General features: G+C 38.3%; 1 protein-coding gene across 6 annotated transcripts in view; it reads left to right on the forward strand.

Moving 5' to 3' along the window:
• The window catches only part of ITSN2 (intersectin 2), a 151,756-nt gene that overhangs the window by 44,341 nt on the left and 85,966 nt on the right, over window positions 1–21,449 (forward strand). For all 6 annotated transcript variants that reach the window (XR_003309545.1, XM_026454744.1, XM_026454742.1 and 3 more), the window contains exons 4-15: window positions 317–380; window positions 1,514–1,677; window positions 3,316–3,519; window positions 3,632–3,728; window positions 5,234–5,373; window positions 10,109–10,172; window positions 11,827–11,964; window positions 12,685–12,770; window positions 13,756–14,018; window positions 15,089–15,238; window positions 18,107–18,247; window positions 20,127–20,214. Coding sequence is in view for 5 of the 6 variants with exons in the window: in XM_026454744.1 (XP_026310529.1) it covers window positions 317–380; window positions 1,514–1,677; window positions 3,316–3,519; window positions 3,632–3,728; window positions 5,234–5,373; window positions 10,109–10,172; window positions 11,827–11,964; window positions 12,685–12,770; window positions 13,756–14,018; window positions 15,089–15,238; window positions 18,107–18,247; window positions 20,127–20,214 (1,599 nt within the window). In the remaining variant the exon portion in view is untranslated. The remainder of the gene's footprint in view (window positions 1–316; window positions 381–1,513; window positions 1,678–3,315; window positions 3,520–3,631; window positions 3,729–5,233; window positions 5,374–10,108; window positions 10,173–11,826; window positions 11,965–12,684; window positions 12,771–13,755; window positions 14,019–15,088; window positions 15,239–18,106; window positions 18,248–20,126; window positions 20,215–21,449) is intronic.

Consider the following 21,449-nt stretch of genomic DNA (forward strand, 5'->3'; position numbering starts at 1 on the left):
TTTTAGGGAATAGTGTTTTTAAATATAAATTTTACTAAGTGGAAGTATTTTTAAGGAAGATCCCAATTGTGGAAAAACTAAGATGAATAATTTTTCATCACTGATTAATATACAATAGAAATGCAGATGTGACTTTTGTTTTAAAAATCTGTCTTATTAAAGTTATGTAAATAATTTTTATTTGTGTTTCTTTTACATTATTTAATGATTGGTATTAAAATTATAAATCATTAACATATATCCATTATTATTCAGAAGCATTGGAATAATTTCCTTTACTAATGTACTGCTTGGGTTTTGTTTTTATTACTTTCAGGTGATCAAGCACGTAATTTTTTCCTACAATCAGGTCTACCGGCCCCCGTTTTAGCTGAAATATGGTAAAGTGTTTTCTTTTGTAGATGAACCTAATTTTCTGATAGTATTTTTTTTTTGTAATATAGTGTTAACATAAAATTGTTTTTAGTTGCATTCTATTGGTTATTAAGAATATTTCTGCCAGCCCTTTGGGAGTCTGAGGTAGGAAGATTGCTTGAGGCCAGCCTGGGCAACATAGTGAGAACCCTGTCTCTACAGAAAATTAAAAAAAAAATTAGCTGGGCGTGGTGGCCCACACCTCTAGTCCCAGCTCCTCAGGGAGGCCAAGATGGAAGGATTGCTTGAGCCCAGGAATTCAGTGCTTAAGAGAACTATGATTGTGTCACTGCACCCTAGCCTGGATGACAGAATGAGACTCTGTCTCTTAAAAAAAAAAAAAAAAATTTCTTCAGTTTTTTGGACAATACATTTTATTGAGCAAATAAAATGATTGAAAGTAATTCTCTAATTTCTGATTTCATTAATTTAGATTAATTAGATAAACTAATTTCATTAATTAGAAATAATTCTCTAATTTCTAATTTCATTAGAATTTTCTAAGGGAAGATATATACATTGTCATTGAGAAAAATTCCCTTGTAATTTGGCAGAATCTCAAAATCCTCTGTTATTTTGTAGTTTCATTTATATCATAATACATAAACCCCAAATTAGTCCTCGCTTCCCCTGCTCCTTCTTTGAAGAAACTATTCTCCATAATATCTGTTTTTTAAAAAACGTTTACAATAGGTAACAACCCCTACCCCGTCTTTCCACTTGGAATATTCTCATGCCTGGCAGAGTACGAGGCACATAGCAAGTATTCAATAAATATTTGGACAAATGAATAAATTAAATTTGAAGTATTATACTCTTGAATTTTTTTATACCTAAACTGGTGGAAGTCAGCCCAAAGGTCTCTAGATTCTGTATAGACAGTCAGTGTTTTATTAGTTGTTATCTCTGGTCAGTATTTCTTAATGTGTAGGTTTTATCTTTTTGTTATTATATATTTTACATATTAGATATTTTAAATTTAGTGATGATGCACACGTGAATGCCATATCATCGTTTTTACTTTGTCAACCTCCAAAATAACGTTAGTTTTCCCACCACCACCCCACATACCGATCTACCTACCTCATGTTCCTTTTAGGGCTTTATCAGACCTAAACAAGGATGGGAAGATGGATCAGCAGGAGTTCTCCATAGCTATGAAACTCATCAAACTGAAGCTTCAAGGCCAACAATTGCCTGTGGTTCTCCCTCCCATTATGAAGCAACCCCCTATGTTTTCTCCATTAATTTCTGCTCGTTTTGGTAAGTGTGTATTAATTTAAATACCTGTATTTGCTACTTAAAGTTTATCCCTAGACATATTTGAGTATTAGAAAAGGATTTGTTAGCACAAAATGACAATCCCCAGATTCCAAGTTAATTTTCATTTTAGAGATAATAAATATTAAATTCACTGTCACAGGTAGGGGATCCATGTGTTCCAGTTTTCTAGGGACGGTTCTAATTTGTGCCTTTTGTCCTGGCACCTGGTCCAGTTAGTGTCGCCTTTCACAACTAGTTGCGGGATAAATTATATGGTTTCCCTAGGTATAGCCAATTCCAAATACTAGTCTTAGTTTCCTCTCTCTCTCTATATATATTAGTAATATAGAAAAAATTTTGAGCAGTTTTAAATTCACTTGAAATGGTTTGATTTGGGAGATAATTTAAAATTTTATGTAAGTTGAATTTTTTTTTAAAGGTTAATTAGCCAGCTAAATTTAGGGCCAAAAGTTGCAGACTTTGGGTTCATAGGTTTACATATTCATCAGCGATAACCAGGTGGTATGTTTTCTGTTAATTTTGGTCAGGCAGTTTCTTATATGTGAGAAACACTCATTTTGAATGGAACATTGAATTAGGTATGTCTGTGTATCTGAAACATGTTCCTTCACTACATATTTTAGAATATAGAATTCTAGAGCTGGTTATAGGGGTGTGTGCCTGTAGTTCTGGCTGCCTGGGAGGCTGTGGGTAGGATTGCTTGAGCCTAGGAGTTTGAGGTTGTAGCGTGCTATGATCATACCTGTGAATAGCCACTTCATTCTAGTCTGGGCAACTTAGCGAGACCCCCATCTCAAACAAACAACAAACTCCACAAAATTATTTCACTATTGTAGTGAATTCTGGAGATAAATACCAAATCATTGTGTGACCATATTTATATATTAGCATTCTGCAGTTAATAAATGAATAAGTCATCACTTTGTTCTTTTAAAGACTTGTCCTTGAATTCATAGGAATGTTACTTACAAGAAAAGGAAAATATGTGACACACTTTCTTGCAAATAATGCATATGCATAAATGGATCTCATAAAGTATCTACTACTTACAACCTTTTTGTTTGGGGGGAGTGTGAGAGAGAGAAGAGGGAGTGTGTGTGTGAGTGTGGGTGTGTGTGTAGGGGGTATGAGTGTGTGTGGGTGTGTGTGTGGGTGTGTGTGTGGGTGAGTGTGTGTGTGGGTGTGTGTGAGTGTGTGTGTGTGTGTGTGTGAGTGTGTGAGTGAGTGTGTGTGTGTGTGTGTATTAAGTAACTTAGTAGCACTGTATTATCCTATCACAAAAACCTCGTTGGATCTGGTAATATATTCTTTCCTTGAGGATACTCATATTCAATTGGAAAAGGCTGCTTAGTTTTATTTATGATGAGAGAGGAGAATATTTAACTCTTTACTAGGTATGAGAGAGGAGAATATTTAACTCTTTACTAGGTATTTTCTTAGTTCATACAGATCAGAATATTAGTATTAGAGCAGCAGTTTACCTCCCTCGTTGCTGGGTCGAAGGATAATTTCTCTGTGGTGTTTCGTTTTCTGCCCACTGTACTGTAAACTTGTTTTTTGCATGTGTTTTATAATTGATTTTCTAGCATTGGAGAAAGTGTTTTCTTTTGACTTTAGGAATGGGAAGCATGCCCAATCTGTCCATTCCTCAGCCATTGCCTGCAGCTGCACCTATAACATCATTGTCCTCTGCGACTTCAGGGACCAACCTTCCTCCCTTAATGATGCCCGCTCCCCTAGTGCCTTCTGTTAGCACATCATCATTACCAAATGGAACCGCCAGTCTCATTCAGCCTTTATCCATTCCTTATTCTTCTTCAAGTGAGTACTTTGTTTCTAATGAGTCATTATTTCATGTAAAGAAAGAAACTATTATATTTATGTTTGAACAGATACAAATTTCTTTCATACTTTCCTTCTTTTTCTTTTTTAGCATTGCCTCATGGGTCATCTTACAGTCTGATGATGGGAGGATTTGGAGGTGCTAGTATACAGAAAGCGCAGTCTCTGATTGATTTAGGATCTAGTAGGTATGACTACTCTGACAGCTTTGTATTCTTTCAATAAGAAGTCTTTATTTAGCAAATGATTTTTTTAAAGCTTTGAGTTTACCTAAGTTTTACTTTATAATGGCCAAGTACAAATACTTAAGGTAAATTTACTACTTACAACTCACATAAAATAAATTATTTATTTTTAGAATTATTAAGCATCTGTGGCATTTTAGTTTTGAAAAAATACTTCATGTAAACTAAAAATATTCTATATTTTAATTATTTTTTTTTGCCCAAAGCTGTGTACTTTTCCTTTAAAAAATGTGTATATTTCCCAAGGTGTGTCATATTCATTGTACATTGTTAATTTCTTTCTTGAGCAGATTCTACTAATTCGGTATCTTTTAAATTTTACAAAGCACAAATGCATCAGTATTCATTACATTAATTATCCTTCATATAAATCACTTTTATACTCTTCAGGGTAGTGTACGGAGAGTGTTAGATTTGACCCAGGAGAACAACATTCATATCCCAGCTTGAACACTCACTGATTCTGTGACCTTGTTTTTTCTTAACATTGCTGAGCCATAGTTTACCCATCTAAAAGATGGGAACTGTAATATTTTTTAAGTTTTTTGGGAGGATTTTAGAAATATTTGTAAAGGCCTTAGTACAATATAAGGTCTGGAACAGAGCGGATTCTTTATATCTGATAGTCTCATGGAGTTCTATATTTCTTACGGTCTTTGCTTCACTAAGAATAGTGATAATTGCTTAAAATTTTTAAAAAAATGTAAAAGTAGTCGCCATTGGCCAGGCACAGGGGCTCACGTCTGTAATCCCAGCAGTTTGGGAGGCCAAGGTGGGCAGATTGCATGAGCTCAGGAGTTCAAGACCAGCCTGGGCAACATGATGTAACCCTGTGTCTACTAAAAATATACACAAAAAGTAGCCGGGCGTGGTGGCATGTGCCTGTAGTCCCAGCTACTTGGGAGGCTGAGGCAGGAGAATTGCTTGAACCCAGGAGGTGGAGGTTGCAGTGACCCAGGATCGTGCCGCTGCACTCCAGGCCAGTGACAGAGCGAGACTCTGTCTCCCAAAAAAGGCAGTCACCATTATAGTATATAACAGCGGTCCTCGACCTTTTTGGTACCGGGGACTGGTTTCATGGAAGACAGTTTTTTCACAGACTTGAAGCAATGGTTTTAGGATGAAACTGTTACATCTCAGATCATCAGACATTAGATTCTCAAAGGGAGCATCCAACCTAGGTCCCTCACATGTGCCATTCACAATAGGATTCGCACTCCTATGAGGATCTAATGCTGCTGCTCACTGGGCAGGAGCTGGAGCGCAGATAGTGGTGCTCACTCACCTGCCACTCACCGAGCCCTGCTGTCCAGCCTGGTTTCTAACAGGTCTGTGGCCCGACGGTTCAGGACCCCGGTATATAAGATTCTTAATGCCTTGGTCTTACAAAGTTTAATTAAATATATCTTATTTAGCAACATAAAAATTTTAAATAAATTTTTTTATAGCTCAACTTCCTCGACTGCTTCACTCTCAGGGAACTCACCCAAGACTGGGACCTCAGAGTGGGCAGTTCCTCAGCCTTCAAGATTAAAATATCGGCAAAAATTTAATAGTCTTGACAAAAGCATGAGTGGATATCTCTCAGGTAAGTAGCATACAGTGATGAGGAGCATGAGAAAGGGTCTTTTATGTGGACTTCCATTGAAGAACTCTCATTTGAATTTGTGTTGTGTAGCTCATCTGACATTTTAACATCCAAAAAATTTAGCAGGCGTTTGATAAATACAAATACCTGAAGTTGTATAAGGATTCAAAGATGGATTCAACTTGATTGCTTTCTTCAGAGTTCTTATTGTCAAGTCGGGCACCAGATACACCCCCAACTTTTTGGCAAAATACCTGTCCCTTAAGAAGATCAAACCTCATCCTCTAAGCTTTGCAGTGAATGGAAAGCTATGGGTCACAAGAGAGAGTGTGTGGTACTTAGCCTCAGCTCACTTTTCCTGAGAATCCTCCTCTGCATTGGGCTTTTTCTCTGCTTACTCTTACTATTGTAAAACCTCAGGTGAGCATTGCTCACCCTTTAATGCTCTAACCCAAATGTGCCTGTAAAACTTGGCCTTAGTTCACTGTAAAACATTTGAGTCCAGGCCAAAAACGTCATCCAAACTGTACTAATTGAAAACAGCAAAGGAGACATAAACAGAGGGTAATAGGCAAGTAGAGTTCCCACCTTCTAACTTTCCCACACCCTCTTCACTCCGCAAGAAATTATGATTTAGGACCGAGTAAAACAAGTGTTTAAAAATAATAGAACTTTAAGTGCTAAGTAACATAGAATGGGATATATTAAAGCTGAAGAGTTCAGATGAGGTATCTTATAGGAAGGGAGCATTTAAGCTCCATGAAAGTCAGGATTTCGACAGAGATTGAACGTGGGGGCATTTGATGGTGACAAATAAGAAGTTAAGAGCAAAAAGTACATGGCCTATTTGGAGAATGAAAAGTAGTCTATGAAATAGGAGTCTAGGGTCGGTAGTTATGCAGAGAGGCAAGGGAACAAGCAGTAAGACTTTTGGAATTGATTGGACAAGCAAATATATACAGTATTTTATTTAAAGATACATAACTATGTGATAACTATTTTTTAAAGCAAGGGAATTATGCATACAAACTTCAGGGTAGTGGTTACCTCTTGTGGAAGCATGGGAATAAGTCAAGGAACACAGAATCAAGGCATTTAGTAATGATCTAGTTCTTAAGATGTGTGGTAGGTTCACGGGTGACTTATACTTCTTAGCTTATATATATACTTTGTATTTTTACATGTATTTCGTATTACATAACTAAGATTTTCTGTAATTTTATCAAATTGCATGAAACAAGGTATGCTTTTTTTGACACGCTTTTTTTTACATTTTAATGTCTCTAAAATTAGGATGTGTGCTACAATTAGTGATGTCTTAGCACTGTATCATAGTTTCATTAGCAGTGCTTTCTTATGCATAAAATAATAGTATGTCTCATAGCCAGTGGAATTTTAGATTCTGTGAAGTATGATATTAAACCATACTGGAGATTAAAGTCATAATTCCTATTCTTTGAAAAAATTAACTTCTTTGTACCCTACATTTTGCATTTAAAAAGTTTATTTTGGCCAGGTGTGGTGGCTCACACCTGTAATCCCAGCACTTTGGGAGGCCGAGGCGGGCAGATCATGAACTCAAGAGATCAAGACCATCCTGGCCAATATGGTGAAACCCTGTCTCTGCTAAAAATACAAAAATTAGGTGGGCATGGTGGCGCACATCTGTAGTCCCAGCTACTCTGGAGGCTGAGGCAGGAGAATTGCTTGAACCCAGGAGGCGGAGGTTGCAGTGAGCCGAGATGGCGCCACTACACTCCAGCCTGGCGACAGAACAAGACTCTGTCTCAAAAAAAAAAAAAAAAAAGGTTCTCTTTGCTAGGCATAGTGGCATGTGTCTATAGTCCCAGCTACTTGGGAGGCTGTGGCAGGAGGATTGCTTGAGTCCAGGAGTCCAGCCTGGGCAACTTAGTGAGATGCCATCTCTCTAATAAAAAGAAGTTATTTGTTTTCAGCTGAACGAAAGTTGATGAAAAAGAGGCGTACAAAAATGTTTGCAACCTAAATGTTCATCAACAGGAGAATAGATAAATGACGGTATATTTACATAACAGAATACTTTAAAGCAATAAAACCAAATGAACTGCTGACACATGCAACCACTTGAATGACTTTCATAGGTATTGTATTGAATGAAAGCAGCCCAAAAGGACCATACCATTTAACCCATTTATACGAAATTGAAGAACAGGAAACCTAATTAATGGTGATAGAAATCAGAATAATGTGTTTACTGTGTGGGGAAGGGGCCATGTGCAAACCTTCTGAGTTGCTGGAAGCATTCTGCATCTTGATATCGGTGTGTATGTGCATACCTAGGTAAAAATTCGTTAGGCAGGCCAAGTGCAGTGGCTCACACCTGTAATTCCAACATTTTGGGAGGCTTAGGCTGGCGGATCACTTGAGGTCAGGAGTTTGAGACCAGCCTGGTCAACATGGTGAAACCCCATCACTACTAAAAATACAAATTTTAGCCAGGTGTGATGGTAGACACCTGTAATCCCAGCTACTCTGGAGTCTGAGGCAGGAGAATTGTTTGTGCCTGGGAGGCAGAGGTTGCAGTGAGCTGAGATCATGCCACTGCACTCCAGCCTGGGTTACAGAGCTACACTGTGTCTCAAAAAAAAAAAAAAAAAAATTATTAGGCAGCATACGTAAGAGTAGTACACTTTGTATAAGTACTGTAAATGTAATAGTATAAACAGGTGATTTTGCATTGGGATATGAAGGGCAGTGAATGGGGAGCCAACTGTGGGGAAAGATCCTAATATAACTTCATTAGTATATGCCACATTGTATGAAGGTTGTGTATTGCGGTGTTTTTAGAGAATGTCGTTATTATTCTGAGACCTACAAGGGTAAAGCTATATATCTGTGGGTAAAGACAAGGTTTTCTATAAAAAGAATAGTTGCTGCTGGTGTCCTTAAGCTGATCATGAGCCCCAAGAATATGAGGATGAGGCTAACCTGGACTTGTATGTTTGCTTTTTTCAATAAATGTAGGAGTTGGTGATTTTTTTTTTTTTTTTTTTGTGACAGAGTCTTGTTCTGTCACCGAGGCTGGAGTGCAGTGGTGCGATCTTGGCTCACTGCAGCCTCTGCCTCCCGGGTTCCAGTGATTCTCCTGCCTCCTACAGGCACACGCCACCATACCCAGCTAATTTTTTTTTTAGTAGAGATGGGGTTTTGCCATGTTGGCCAGGCTGGTCTCGAACTCCCGACCTCAGGTGATCCGCCTGCCTTGGTCTCCCAAAGTTCTGGGATTACAGACATGAGCCACCGTGCCTGTCCAGTAGTCTGTTTTTTCCTTTTTTTCCTTCTCTTCTCCTCCCCCTAAACATAGTTTTTAAAAATTTAAATTAAGTCATTGATGTAACTGTTTTCCTGAATCACATACTTTCTGGGCACTCTCTTAGGCACAGGAATACAGAGAGGAGGAAGACATGGCTCATACCTTTGAAGAGCCCATAGTATATAGCTCATGTAATCAAGGGGTTTAGTTACTTGTTTGAAAGTGCTGTGATTAATGTAGATGAGAAAGTGACTAACTCCAGGGATATAAGAGAGAATGTTTCACAGAAGAAAAGACATTAGGGCCAGATCTTAGAGGATAGACTACAAAGTAAAGAATGGAGGGTCTGGCATTCTGAGCAGAGGATGTAGGATATCCAGAGGCTTGGCCGACTAAAAGTGTACATGTTCCAATGAGCTTTCCTTAGTAAGTAAGATACTCTGCTGGCTCTCTATGGCCCTTTGTATTACTCAGACTTTGCCTCACACCTATAAAGCCCTCCACGAGTATGAGTTTTAACCGTTTACATTCCTCCTCCTCCTCCTCTTCTGTTTGCTCTATTGCCTGATGCTAAGGGATCTTCTTTCAGTCCAGAAGGATCTTTTTTTTTTTTTGGTCCAAATGCTGAAGTAGTTTTGAACCTTTTTTTTCAGGTTTGAAATAGCCTTCCATCTCTCTTTTTTAGAAGAATCTACCTTTTAACACAAAGACCTCCTCAAATCAGATTTCCTAAGTGAAATCTGAGGAGTAATTAGTAGGGCGCGGCTCTGAGTTTAATTTCCAGTGTTTTTATGTGATTTATGTTAAATGTCCAGATTGAAAAAGTAGAATGAAAATGCTTTAAAAGTTATATAACATAAACATTTAGCTGCATATTATAATACATGGTTGCTTTGATTAGTCCTATGTTGAAAGCCCAGTGGGACAATAAATCTAGCTGCATTTGGCTGGCTTTCTTGTAGTTGGAGCTGTTGCTGAGGAAGTGTTGGCAGATGTACTCTCTTGTGTGAGAGTTGTTTTGGACAGGCCTTGACTCAGGCTGAACCCAGAGTGGCGCCTGACTCTTCTGCTACTACAGCTCAGTCACCTAGGAGTGGGAAGTGCTGCACCTGCTGGGAGTACAAGAGGGCCCACAATCTTGGCCTCTAATACTCTGTGTGCCTGATGTCTTGTTCTTTCATGTTAGCCACTAGTGTTTATTATCTTGCTGAAAAGACGGGAGAGCGCTTGATACCACTAATTCTAGATTTGAAATTCCTTGGGGCAGTGACTGTGTTTGATTACTACTGAATGCTTAGCACCTAGCACATAGTAAAAACATTTTGATGTTAAAAGTTCCCAGGATACTCTAGTAGCATTGTTATTTTACAGATATAGCTATTTTGTTGTGCATAACTTGAAAGAGACTAAAGAATTCCTTTATGATTTTCTCCACTTAATCAGGTTTTCAAGCTAGAAATGCCCTTCTTCAGTCAAATCTTTCTCAAACTCAGCTAGCTACTATTTGGTAAGTTTGTCCCTTAATTACATTTGATAAATTTAACTATACATTAATTAATTAAACTGTCTCTCCCCTATTATGAGAAAGATACTGTTTCTGTAAAAGTTTGTGACTCAGAGATGCTCTATAAAAGCAGCCATTTGAAAGTTAGTATTAAGCTTGGAGGCAAATGTAATTGTGCAGAATGTTGTTGTACCCTTAAGCTACACCACATTTACAAAAAATATTTTCCCCAACAATAGATTAATCTTGGCATACTATAACTTTTTAACTTTATAAACCTTTTAATTTTTTAAAACTTTTTGACTCTTGTAATAACACTTAGCTTAAAACACAAACACATTGTACAGAAAGATATTTATATCCTATTCTTTAAAGCTCTTTTTTATTTTTAAAATTTATTTTTAGTTTTTAAACTTTTGTTAAAAACTGATACACAAAGACACCCATTAGCTTAGGCCTACAGAGGGTCAAGATCATCAGTATCACTGTCTTCTACCTCCACATCTTGTCTCACTGGAAGGTGTTCAGGGGCAATAACATGCATGGACCCCTATGATAACAATGCCTTCTGGAATTTCTCCTGATGGACCTGCCTGAAGCTGTCTTGCAGTTAACTTTTTTTTCTGTAAGTAGAAGGAGTACACACTAAAATAACAATAAAAAATACAGTATAGTAAATACATTATCCAGTAGCATATTAATAGGTGTTTATTGTTATTGAGTGTTATATTCTGTACATAATTGTATATGCTGTACTTTTCTACAACTGGCAGTGCAGTTTGTTTGTTCACACTAGCATCATCACAAACACATAGGTCATGCATTGCATTATGAGAGCTACAATGTCCGTAGGTGATAGGAATTTTTCAACTCCATTATAATCTTATGGGACCACCATTATAAATGCAGTCCATTGTTGACTGATATGTCATTATGCAGTTCATGACTATATTTTACAAGAAAAACTGTTGTTTTCTTTGATCTAATCCCTTCTATGGAGAATCAGAGAGTATCTCATTTTTAATATAGGTAAATGTGATTTGGTAGGTGAATTAACCATGAAGTAAGACAAACCACTTTCTCAGAAGGGGTAGGTCTCTTTCTGTTTCAAAGTTTCTTCCCTCTCTTTTATGTCATGAAAATCAAGGATGAAAATTAACTCACTATTGAATGTAAATATGTACATTCAATAGTGAGTTATGTAAATGTATGTATTTACATTTCACTAAAATAAGTGTACCCAGCAGTTTTACCATCATTATCCTTCTTTTAAAAATAAAAAATTGGCTGGGCACGGGTGGCTCACGCCTGTAATCCCAGCACTTTGGGAGGCTGAGGCAGGCGAATCAGAAGTCAGGAGATCGAGACCATCCTGGCTAACACAGTGAAACCCCGTCTCTACTAAAAACACAAAAAATTAGCCAGGCGTGGTGGTGGGCACCTGTAGTCCCAGCTACTTGGGAGGCTGAGGCAGGAGAATGGTGTGAACCCGGAAGGCAGAGCTTGCAGTAAGCCGAGACTGCCCCACTGCACTGCAGCTTGAGCGACAGACCTAGACTCCATCTCAAAAAAATAAAATAAAATAAAAAATTGAACTTTTGAAGCAATATTTTACTCCAAATAGGCTTTATTAAGTTATACATTTTATTTTCTTTAGGACTCTGGCTGACATTGATGGTGATGGACAGCTAAAAGCAGAAGAGTTTATTCTTGCGATGCACCTTACTGACATGGCCAAAGCTGGACAGCCATTACCACTGACTTTACCTCCTGAGCTTGTTCCTCCATCTTTCAGGTGAGTATGCCTGGAGGTGGAGAGCTATGGTTTTAATAACTTGGCAGATGTGATTTAGAAGACAGTTAAATATTTGCACTGCCATTTATTTTAGTATTCAATGAGTAATACTGGAAAAGGGTACATGTTAGAAGTAGGTGTGGGCCAGGCATTGCAGCTTACGCCTGTAATCATAACACTTTGGGAGCTGAGGTGGGAGGATCACATGAGGCCAGGAGTTCAGGACCAGCATGGACAACATAGTGAGACCCCGTCTCTACAAAAATAAAAATAATTAGCCAGATGCGCCTGTAGTCCTAGCTACTCTGGAAGCTGGGGCAGGAGGATCACTAGAGCATAGGAGTTAGAGACTACAGTGAGTTGTGATTATGCCACAGCACTCTAGCCTGGGCAGCAGAGCAAGACCCTGCCTCAAAAAAAAAGAAGAAAAAAAAAAGTGAGTGTGTTTTCATCATGTTATGCATAAGGAAGCTAATGACTAAGGAGATAAAGAAAAATTTGCCCAAGAACAAAAATTAGCTGAACCATGATTTGAATCCAGATTTCTCTGTCTTGAATATCCATATACTGCTATATATTGTAATGACATACCAAACTGTTTTAAATATCTTTAATAGTATATTCCCAATATCAGATTGCTGTAATCACTGGTGGTCTATGTAATCTAATCTGAAAATGTCCAGACTGCATGATGCTAATTTTGTTGTTTGATTTTTTTAGAGGAGGAAAGCAAATTGATTCCATTAATGGAACTCTGCCTTCATATCAGAAAATACAAGAAGAGGAACCTCAGAAGAAATTACCAGGTATCATTGAGTGTCAAAGTTGTATATTAATACTGATTTCTTTTAAATTCTACCTTTAAATGTAACTGAATGTTTAGAATTTTTATATTTTTAATATTTTATGTGCTATATGAGAAAAAACTTTGATAGGATGTATTTTGATATTGATAAAATTAAGATGGTCAAAATGAAAAGAGTATGAAGAAGAGACAATTATATGTATTTGACAGGATTATAGACATCTGAGTTAAAGTATTTCTCCTACTTTAGCCTGAGTTATTAGAGCAAACTTTGTAATGAAATCTTTACCTTTAAAAACATTTAAATATTGGTTAAAATAGTACATTTATAGCTGTTTTAATATATTAGGATGCTAATGACATCAAAACAAATGAATAACCACACGGCTTTGATTGTCCTTGAAGAAGAGAAAAAAGTCGAAAAAGTTTTTTTTTTTTTTCCCCGAGATGGAGTTTCTCTCTTATTACCCAGGCTGGAGTGCGCAATCCCGGTTCACTGCAACCTCTGCCTCTCGGGTTCAAGCAATTCTCCAGTCTCAGCCTCCTGAGTAGCTGGGATTACAGGTGCCCACCACTATTTCTGACTAATTTTTGGTATTTTTAGTAGAGACAGGGTTTCACCATGTTGGCCAGGCTGGTCTTGAACTCCTGACCTTAGGTGATTGCCCGCCTTGGCCTCCCAAAGTGTTGGGATTACAGGTGTCAGCCACCACGCCCGGCCAAAAAAGTATTTCTATTGGCAAGTTTGTAAAACTTTATTTCTCTCTTGAATGGATTCAAACTTAAAACTTTGATTTTCTAAAATTGAATATCCTTGAAGAAAGTAGATATTTTTCCACTTAGATTTGAGTTAAAATTATCCTTAGGGAAAGTATTCAAATATTAATAGCACTCAAATGATCACAAGGCGTGAGTATTGTAGAAACTAGATTATAGGTTCTGTAGGCTGTTCATGTGTGCGGATGCTGATGGCGTACCCTGTTCAGTTACTTTTGAGGACAAACGGAAAGCCAACTATGAGCGAGGGAACATGGAGCTGGAGAAGCGACGCCAAGCCTTGATGGAGCAGCAACAGAGGGAGGCAGAACGTAAAGCCCAGAAAGAAAAGGAAGAGTGGGAACGAAAACAGAGAGAATTACAAGAACAAGAATGGAAGAAACAACTTGAATTAGAAAAACGCTTGGAGAAGCAACGGGAATTGGAGAGACAACGAGAGGAAGAAAGGAGAAAAGAGATAGAAAGACGAGAGGTTATTTTTAAATTTTTTATTTCTTAAGAAAAGCATTACATTTAGTAAGTGACTATATTTCATTTGATTAAAAAATGCTTATTTTTGAAGTTTTGTTTTGCGTTTTGCTCTGCATCATTTCATTCTTATCTTATACAAATCTGATCCATCCTTCCCTTGAGGAGGGAAAGAGGCTTCTTGCTTATAAGGAGTTTTCAGAACTGGTAAGTGGTAGAGAAAGCATCCTCTGCAGCTGATATCTCAATGAAAGGAGGATTGACTGCAGAGCTAAGTTGAGTGAGGAGCTAAGGTTAGTTAGCCAGCTGAGCAAGTCATTAGACTACAGCAAGTTTAAGATCCAGATTAAGAGTCCAAGGAATTGGAGAGGCAGAAAGATGAGAGTGGGGCATTGAAAGTCTCTCTAGAGAGGAATCAAGAAGATGGACTTACACAGGCCTTTGGGATAGTGTTGCTGGAAAAGAAGGGTCCTTAGGAGGACTGGCTGTGTTTTAAAGGGCCAGGGATGAATCACAGAAAGTTATTGTGCACTGAAATAATATAAATAGAATTTTTTCCCCCAGATACCAGAATAGAGGGGAAATTATTCCTGTTAACATTTATGTTTATAAAGTCATTCTGTAACTTATTAAGAGAAAAATGACTGTAACAAAAGGATGGTCTTCCAACCTGGGCAACATGGTGAAACCCCGTCTCTACAAAAAGTACAAAAATTAGCCAGGCTTGGTGGTGTGTGCCTATAATCCCAGCTACTTCAGGGGCTGAAGAAGGAGAATCGCTTGAGCCCAGGCGGTGGAGGTTGCAGTGAGCCAAGGTGGTGCCACTGCACTGCAGCCTGGGTGAGAGAGCGAGATGCTATCTGGGGGAAAAAAAAAAAAAGTCAGAAAATATGATAGATGAATCCACTCTTTTGGAAGTCTTTAGACCCATTAATAAAACTAGATTTGCCTAGCTACCCTTAGCCACTATAGCCACTAAGTGCTAAACTCTGCCTAACTTCTGTTGTCTTCCCAGTTTTTGAATCATGCAAAATTTTTTATTTAAAAATTAAGTTTAATTCCTTTTTTTTTCAGGCAGCAAAACAGGAACTTGAACGACAACGTCGCTTAGAATGGGAGCGAATTCGGCGACAGGAGCTTCTCAATCAAAAGAACAGAGAACAAGAAGAAATTGTCAGGTTAAACTCTAAAAAGAAGAGTCTTCATCTTGAGTTGGAAGCACTGGTATGGCTGAAGTTTAAGTGAAATCTATCTGAATGGTGCCAGAGCTACCTGTTGAAAAATGTAATTGTGGGCCGGGCGCAGTGGCTCACACCTGTAATCCTAGCACTTTGGGAGGCCAAGGCGGGTGGATCAACTGGGGTCAGGAGTTCGAAACCAGCCTGGTGAACATGGTGAAACTCCATCTCTACTAAAAAAAAAAAAAAGATAACAAAAAAATTAGGCAGACATGGGCCAGGCGTGATGGCTCACTGTAATCCCAACACTTTGGGAGACTGAGGCGGGCAGATCACAAGGTCAGGAGTTCGAGACCAGCCTGATCAATATAGTAAAACCCCGTCTCTACTAAAAATACAAAAATTAGCCAGGAGTGGTGGTGTGCACCTGTATTCCCAGCTGCTCGGGACACTGAGGCAGAAGGATCACTGGAACCTGGGAGGTGGAGGCTGCAGTGAGCCGAGATCGCGCCACTGCACTCAAACCTGGGCAACAGAGTGAGACTCCATCTCAAACAAACAAAAATTAGCCAGCCTTGGTGGGTGGTTGCAGGTGCCTGCAATCCTAGCTACTTGGGAGGCTGAGGCAGGAGAATCACTTGAACCCAGGAGGTGGAGGTTGCAGTGAGCCAAGATCACGCCACTGCACTCCAGCCTGGGTGACAGAGTGAGATGCCATCTCAAAAAAAAAAAAAAGAATAAAAGAAAAATGTAATTGTGTTTTAAAATCTCTCGTGAATTAGTTATGTCTTAGTGTCATTAAATAGTCACATTTTCATATAAACAGACTGTACAATATGGTTTACTGAGAAAAGGATGATGACTCAGAATGCTGAGAATTATGTTGTAGCGTCAGTTCAGACACTGATGAACCGTGTACTCCTGGGCAAGACATTTCCTTTCTCTATGCCTCACTTTTCCCTTGCATGAAATCAAGAGTTGTGTTAGTTGAGTGATTTTCAGCTTTCAGATTGGTCTCTGTAAGATGGTCTGAGGAGGACCAAGCAGAGGCAGGAGAGGGGAAGCTTGGGCAGCAGAACAGTGATCTCTCCCCAGCTCTTTCCACACTTCACAACAGAGAAACTTGACATTTATGTGCTTTGTTTTTCTTGGTGTTTCACTCAAGATTTGCTTGGGAAAAAAAGATTCTACTATTAAAAAGACAACAGATTTGAAACTGCTGACCTAAATGATCTCTTACAATTCCAGTTCTGCAGGATTGTAGTTCTTAGCTAATATTGGCCACTAAGCAGTTTTTACAAATCAGGTGTTAGAGGGTCAAGTTGTTAAAACACTTTCTTTGAAATGCGTGGTGAGAAGATATAAAAGATCTGGCACTATTCTGCCACAACCCTAGAATCCCATGAGCCTACCTTGATCATATAGTAGGGTTTTGCAACAATGCATACCTAGTCATGTAGTAGAGCCAGATTTAGATCTTGTGTGATTATAACATTTTATTTGGTTGATGACTTGAATTACATTAAAAATTACTTTTTAAATCATCACAATATCTTTAGTCAGAGATATTCTATGCCTTCAGATGGATAGACATACATACCACAAGTATTAATCATGCCAGAGTACTACATAACAGTTGTAAAAAACTTTTAACTTCTTTGCACTATTTTAATAGGTATGTATCATCTTGAGTATATATAATGGGAAGAGACCTTAAGATTGATTGTTTTTCCCTCAAGAATTTGTGCATCACACAAAGCACAGTAACAGGTGAATGTGCAGAGTCTGGAAAGGTCCAGAGCCTATACGTATCCCATGTTGAGGATAAGAATGTGAGCTCCAGCATAGATACACATATTCCTTTCAGTGTATGTATTTCAAATATGAAACATAGTCTTCAGTAAAACTTTTCATCAGTGATTTTTAACCAGGGATGTCATTTCCCCTCACTCCACTCTATTAGTTTGGTAGGGCTGCTGTAACAAAATACGGCAGGCTAGGTGGCTTAAACAACAGAAATTAATTTTTTCACAGCTCCTAAGATCTAAGACCAAGGTATCCATAGGCTTAATTTCTTGTGAGGCCTCTTTTGGTGGCTTGCAGGTGGCCATCGTTCGTTGTGTCCTTATATGGTCTTTTCTCTGAGCGTGTTTATCTCTGATGCCTTTTGTGTTCAGATTTCCACCTCTAATAAGGACACCAGTTAGACTGAGTTAGGGTCCACCCGTATGACTTTGTTTAACCTTAATCACCTCTTTAAAGGCCCTTTCTCCAAATATTGTCACATTCTGAGGTACTGAGGCTTGAGACTTTAACATATGAATTTTGGGGGACACAGTTCAGCCCATAACCCCCCATGTCACCCTTCTTCTTAGGTCCTATTGAGAATCTCTGCTGTTTGGTTTGATTTCTTTGCAGAATAAGAGGAAAAAAGGAGAAGAATATTAGTATAGAACAGAACTGTTGCCAAAACGTTCCTCCTGGGCACTGTTTCATTAGAGGAAATTAGATGGCAATATTTAGGGTAGAAATAGAAGTTCAGAGAAGGTAATGCTGAACATCACATGCAAACATTTATTCCTCCTCATCATTCTTTGAGAGTGTCTCTGATATTAATGTTGTTAATTAATATTGTCTAATTAATGCTGAATTCAGAAAAAAATTCAGCATGTTATGTTTCTGCTTTCCCATACTAACATATGGGCTCTTGCACTCTGAGAATATGTTTCCCACTAATAACTTGAGTTAACAGACACAACTCTGAAACACATTCCACTTGGTTTTAGGCATTTATTTCAGGATGAATATGAATGTAACTGAGGTTTTAAAATTTAACTAAAAATATTATTCTCCTTGTAGAAACATTATCTATTAGCATTTTATGTTACTATATATTTATATGATCTTCCTATAGAATGGCAAACATCAGCAGATCTCAGGCAGACTTCAGGATGTCCGACTCAAAAAGCAAACTCAAAAGACTGAGCTGGAAGTTCTGGATAAGCAGTGTGACTTGGAAATTATGGAAATCAAGCAACTTCAACAGGAACTTCAGGTAAGCCCTTCGCTGCTAAATTGTTCTTAAACATGTACAATTAATAGTTCTTCTGGGCTGGGCATGGCTGTAATCCTAGCACTTTGGGAGGCTGAGGCGGGTGGATCCCCTGAGGTCAGGAGTTCGAGACCAGCCTGGTCAACAGGGCAAAATCCCATCTCTACTAAAAATACAAAAAAATTAGCTGGGTGTGGTGGCGCATGCCTGTAATCCCAGCTACTCCGGAGACTGAGGCAGGAGAATTGCTTGAATCCAGGAGGCAGAGGTTGCAGTGAACCAAGATCGCACCACTGTACTCCAGCATGGGTGATAGAGCGAGAATCCATCTCAAAACAAAACAAAACAAAACAAAACAGTTCTTCTAATAGAGTTTTGTTTTGGGGGTCAATAACCTTTGAGTCTTTAATAGACTTGTGATCTAAATACACACAATCCTGTATACAATATCAGGAAGTCCATAGACCTACTAAAACTAAAACTCTGCTACACATCTGGTTAAGTTTTGCTTAATATATATACATAAGTGGACATTTACCACTTTGAGTTTTAACTCTTTAACAATGTTTATGCATTCTTAATTTATTACTTTTGCTATAACAAAAGACCTTAGACTGGGTAATTTATGAGCAACAGAAATTTATTACTTATAGTTCTAGAGACTGAGAAGTCCAAGATCAAGGTGTTGGCAGATTCAGTGTGGAATGAGGGCTTGCTGTCTCCTTTAAAACTAGTGCCTTCTTGCTGAATCTTCACATGCAGAAAGGGTAAGGCAGTCCCTTCAACTTCCTTTATAAGGACAGTCATCGCATTCATGAGTGTGGAGACTCCTAAAGCCCTACTTAATAGTACTGCATTGGGAGTTAGGTTCCAACATATGAATGGGGACATACCAACATTCAGACCATAACATACATTAAAATAAGGTTATTGCTACTAATTTTAGGAAATTTTGACTGTAAGTTATTCTTTTTAAAATTATGATGAGAACTTGAATGTGTCCCTTGGGGTCCTGGTAATTCTCTTCTTTGCTTGTGCAGTAGGGTCTGGTTCAATAATTACTGTTTGCAGAATGGGGCTAGGGAAGCCTTCTGCATCTCTAGAGTTCTCTTATCCAATTTCTCTTACTGCATGAACTGGCAATTAATCAGTCTTTTTGCTTTGTTTCAGGAGAGATAAAAGCCAAAAACATTTTCTATCTGATTTAAACCTGCTTTCCTAGTTTTTAGTCCCTCTTTTTTTTCCTCTATCACCCAGGCTGGAGTGCAGTGGCATGATCTTAGTTCACTGCAACTTCTGCCTCCCAGCCTCAAGCAATTCTCCTGCCTCAGCCTTCTGAGTAGCTGGGATTACAGGCACCCATCACCACCTGGCTAATTTTTGTATTTTTAGTGGAGATGGGGTTTCACCATGTTGACCAGGCTGGTCTTGAACTCCTGACCTCAAGTGATCCACCTGCCTTGGTCTCCTAAAGTGCTGAGATTACAGGCGTGAGCCACCGCACCTGGCACCTGGCGTTTAGTCCCTCTTTGATATACACATATTCATCCTGGAGTGTCATGGCGTGCTTACACACACCATCTGGCACTGGTCCGCTGTCATTCATCAGTAATCTGAAAATTGCAGGCTTCTAGACACACCATTTACAAAGACTTTCTTCACTGCCTTTTAATTTCAGCCAGTCACTCAAAATTGATTTTGGCTTAAATATTTCTTGGCATAATTTCATTCTAGTTGCTTCATAAGTTGTAAGCAGTTTACAACTATGTATTATTTCTAAAGTAAGTTTCAAAGATGAATAAATCCTGTTTTAAAGTTTTCAAAAAAACTCTTGGACACTATTATAACATTTTAATCCGGTACTATTTTTTCTTTTTATAAGGAGTATCAGAATAAGCTTATCTATCTGGTACCTGAGAAGCAATTATTAAATGAAAGAATTAAAAACATGCAGTTCAGTAACACACCTGGTAAGTCTCTAAGGTTTGTCTGATTACTTGTATCCTTTTCTGAATGACTATATCAGTAACATTGTTACTTTTTTAAAATTAAAAAAAGTATTCTGTTATAAATAACACTTTTTGCCTGTAAGTTTAAAAATAATGTGAAAAACATTATCCCAGATGTTAGAGCATTTTTAGTGATAAAAAGTGGATAAAAATAAAATAGTAATGATTGTGGTATGACTTCATATCTTGATATTTTTATTTATATAATTGAAATATCAAAGAAAATATTAGACTGTAAGATCTAAATTTGGCTCTAACACAAGACTACATGTGCATTTTGAAAAGTCCTGCACTGATTTTAAAGACCTGTTCAGGAGGCGGCTTTACGGTGGGGCTGCACCTGGAGTTCTAGGGGGTTAGCATGCAGCAGTCATAGGCTTAAGCAGGATGGTATGCCCTGCCCAGACCCTTTGTATTATCTAACTCTGTGCTTCATACAAAGAATTTTACCATCTTGGCCCTCTGACACTGGTGGAACTAAGCATTCCAGGATAATTTATGGGATTGTGACTTTTTTTGTTTTTGCTCAGGTCCCAATGAGAAAACTGAAAAAAATTCTCTGTATTGGATACCATACCAATAAAAGTGTAGCAGAAACAAGGTTTATTTAAAGAAAAGCAAATCTGCAGATGTTGTGTTACAACTGACTAAAGTATCCTAAATGTCACTCATTGAGTCTCTATCATGTCAGTTATTCCATTGTAGGTTTCTTTATTATACTTTTGGCTGTTTACAAAGTTCAGTAAATAGTATCCCCTTCTTTGCCCAAGTTCTGAACAAATTAAGAAATAAGGCAAAGGAACAAGACAAATGAGAGACCAAATCACTGTCTCATTATTGATGAAGCTGATTTTAGGCAGCATGGTTTATCTGTGGGTGGTATAGTTGCACCTATAAAACGTTGAATTCATGAACAAAGTAGAATGCAGGTTTCCTGTGGGCAGTTAAGTCTCTAGAGAGCGAGGGCTAGGAGGATTCTAGGCTGTACATTCCTAGGTCCTGATCTTGAGCTCACCATTTAGTGAAAGGAAGGAAAGAAGCTGGGATTGTTGGGCTAGTGCAGGGTCCTTCATGTGGAAGAAGTATCAGAAATAAAGTTCACTCTCGTGAACTATTTTTATTGTGTCTCCTGCCTTCCACTGAGGTGGTCTGTCCATGTCCCTGCTCAGACAGTGTTCCTTATACCTGATTCTTTT

This window comes from Piliocolobus tephrosceles, chromosome 15, assembly GCF_002776525.5.
Source record: "Piliocolobus tephrosceles isolate RC106 chromosome 15, ASM277652v3, whole genome shotgun sequence".
In the NCBI taxonomy this organism is placed as follows: domain Eukaryota; kingdom Metazoa; phylum Chordata; class Mammalia; order Primates; family Cercopithecidae; genus Piliocolobus; species Piliocolobus tephrosceles.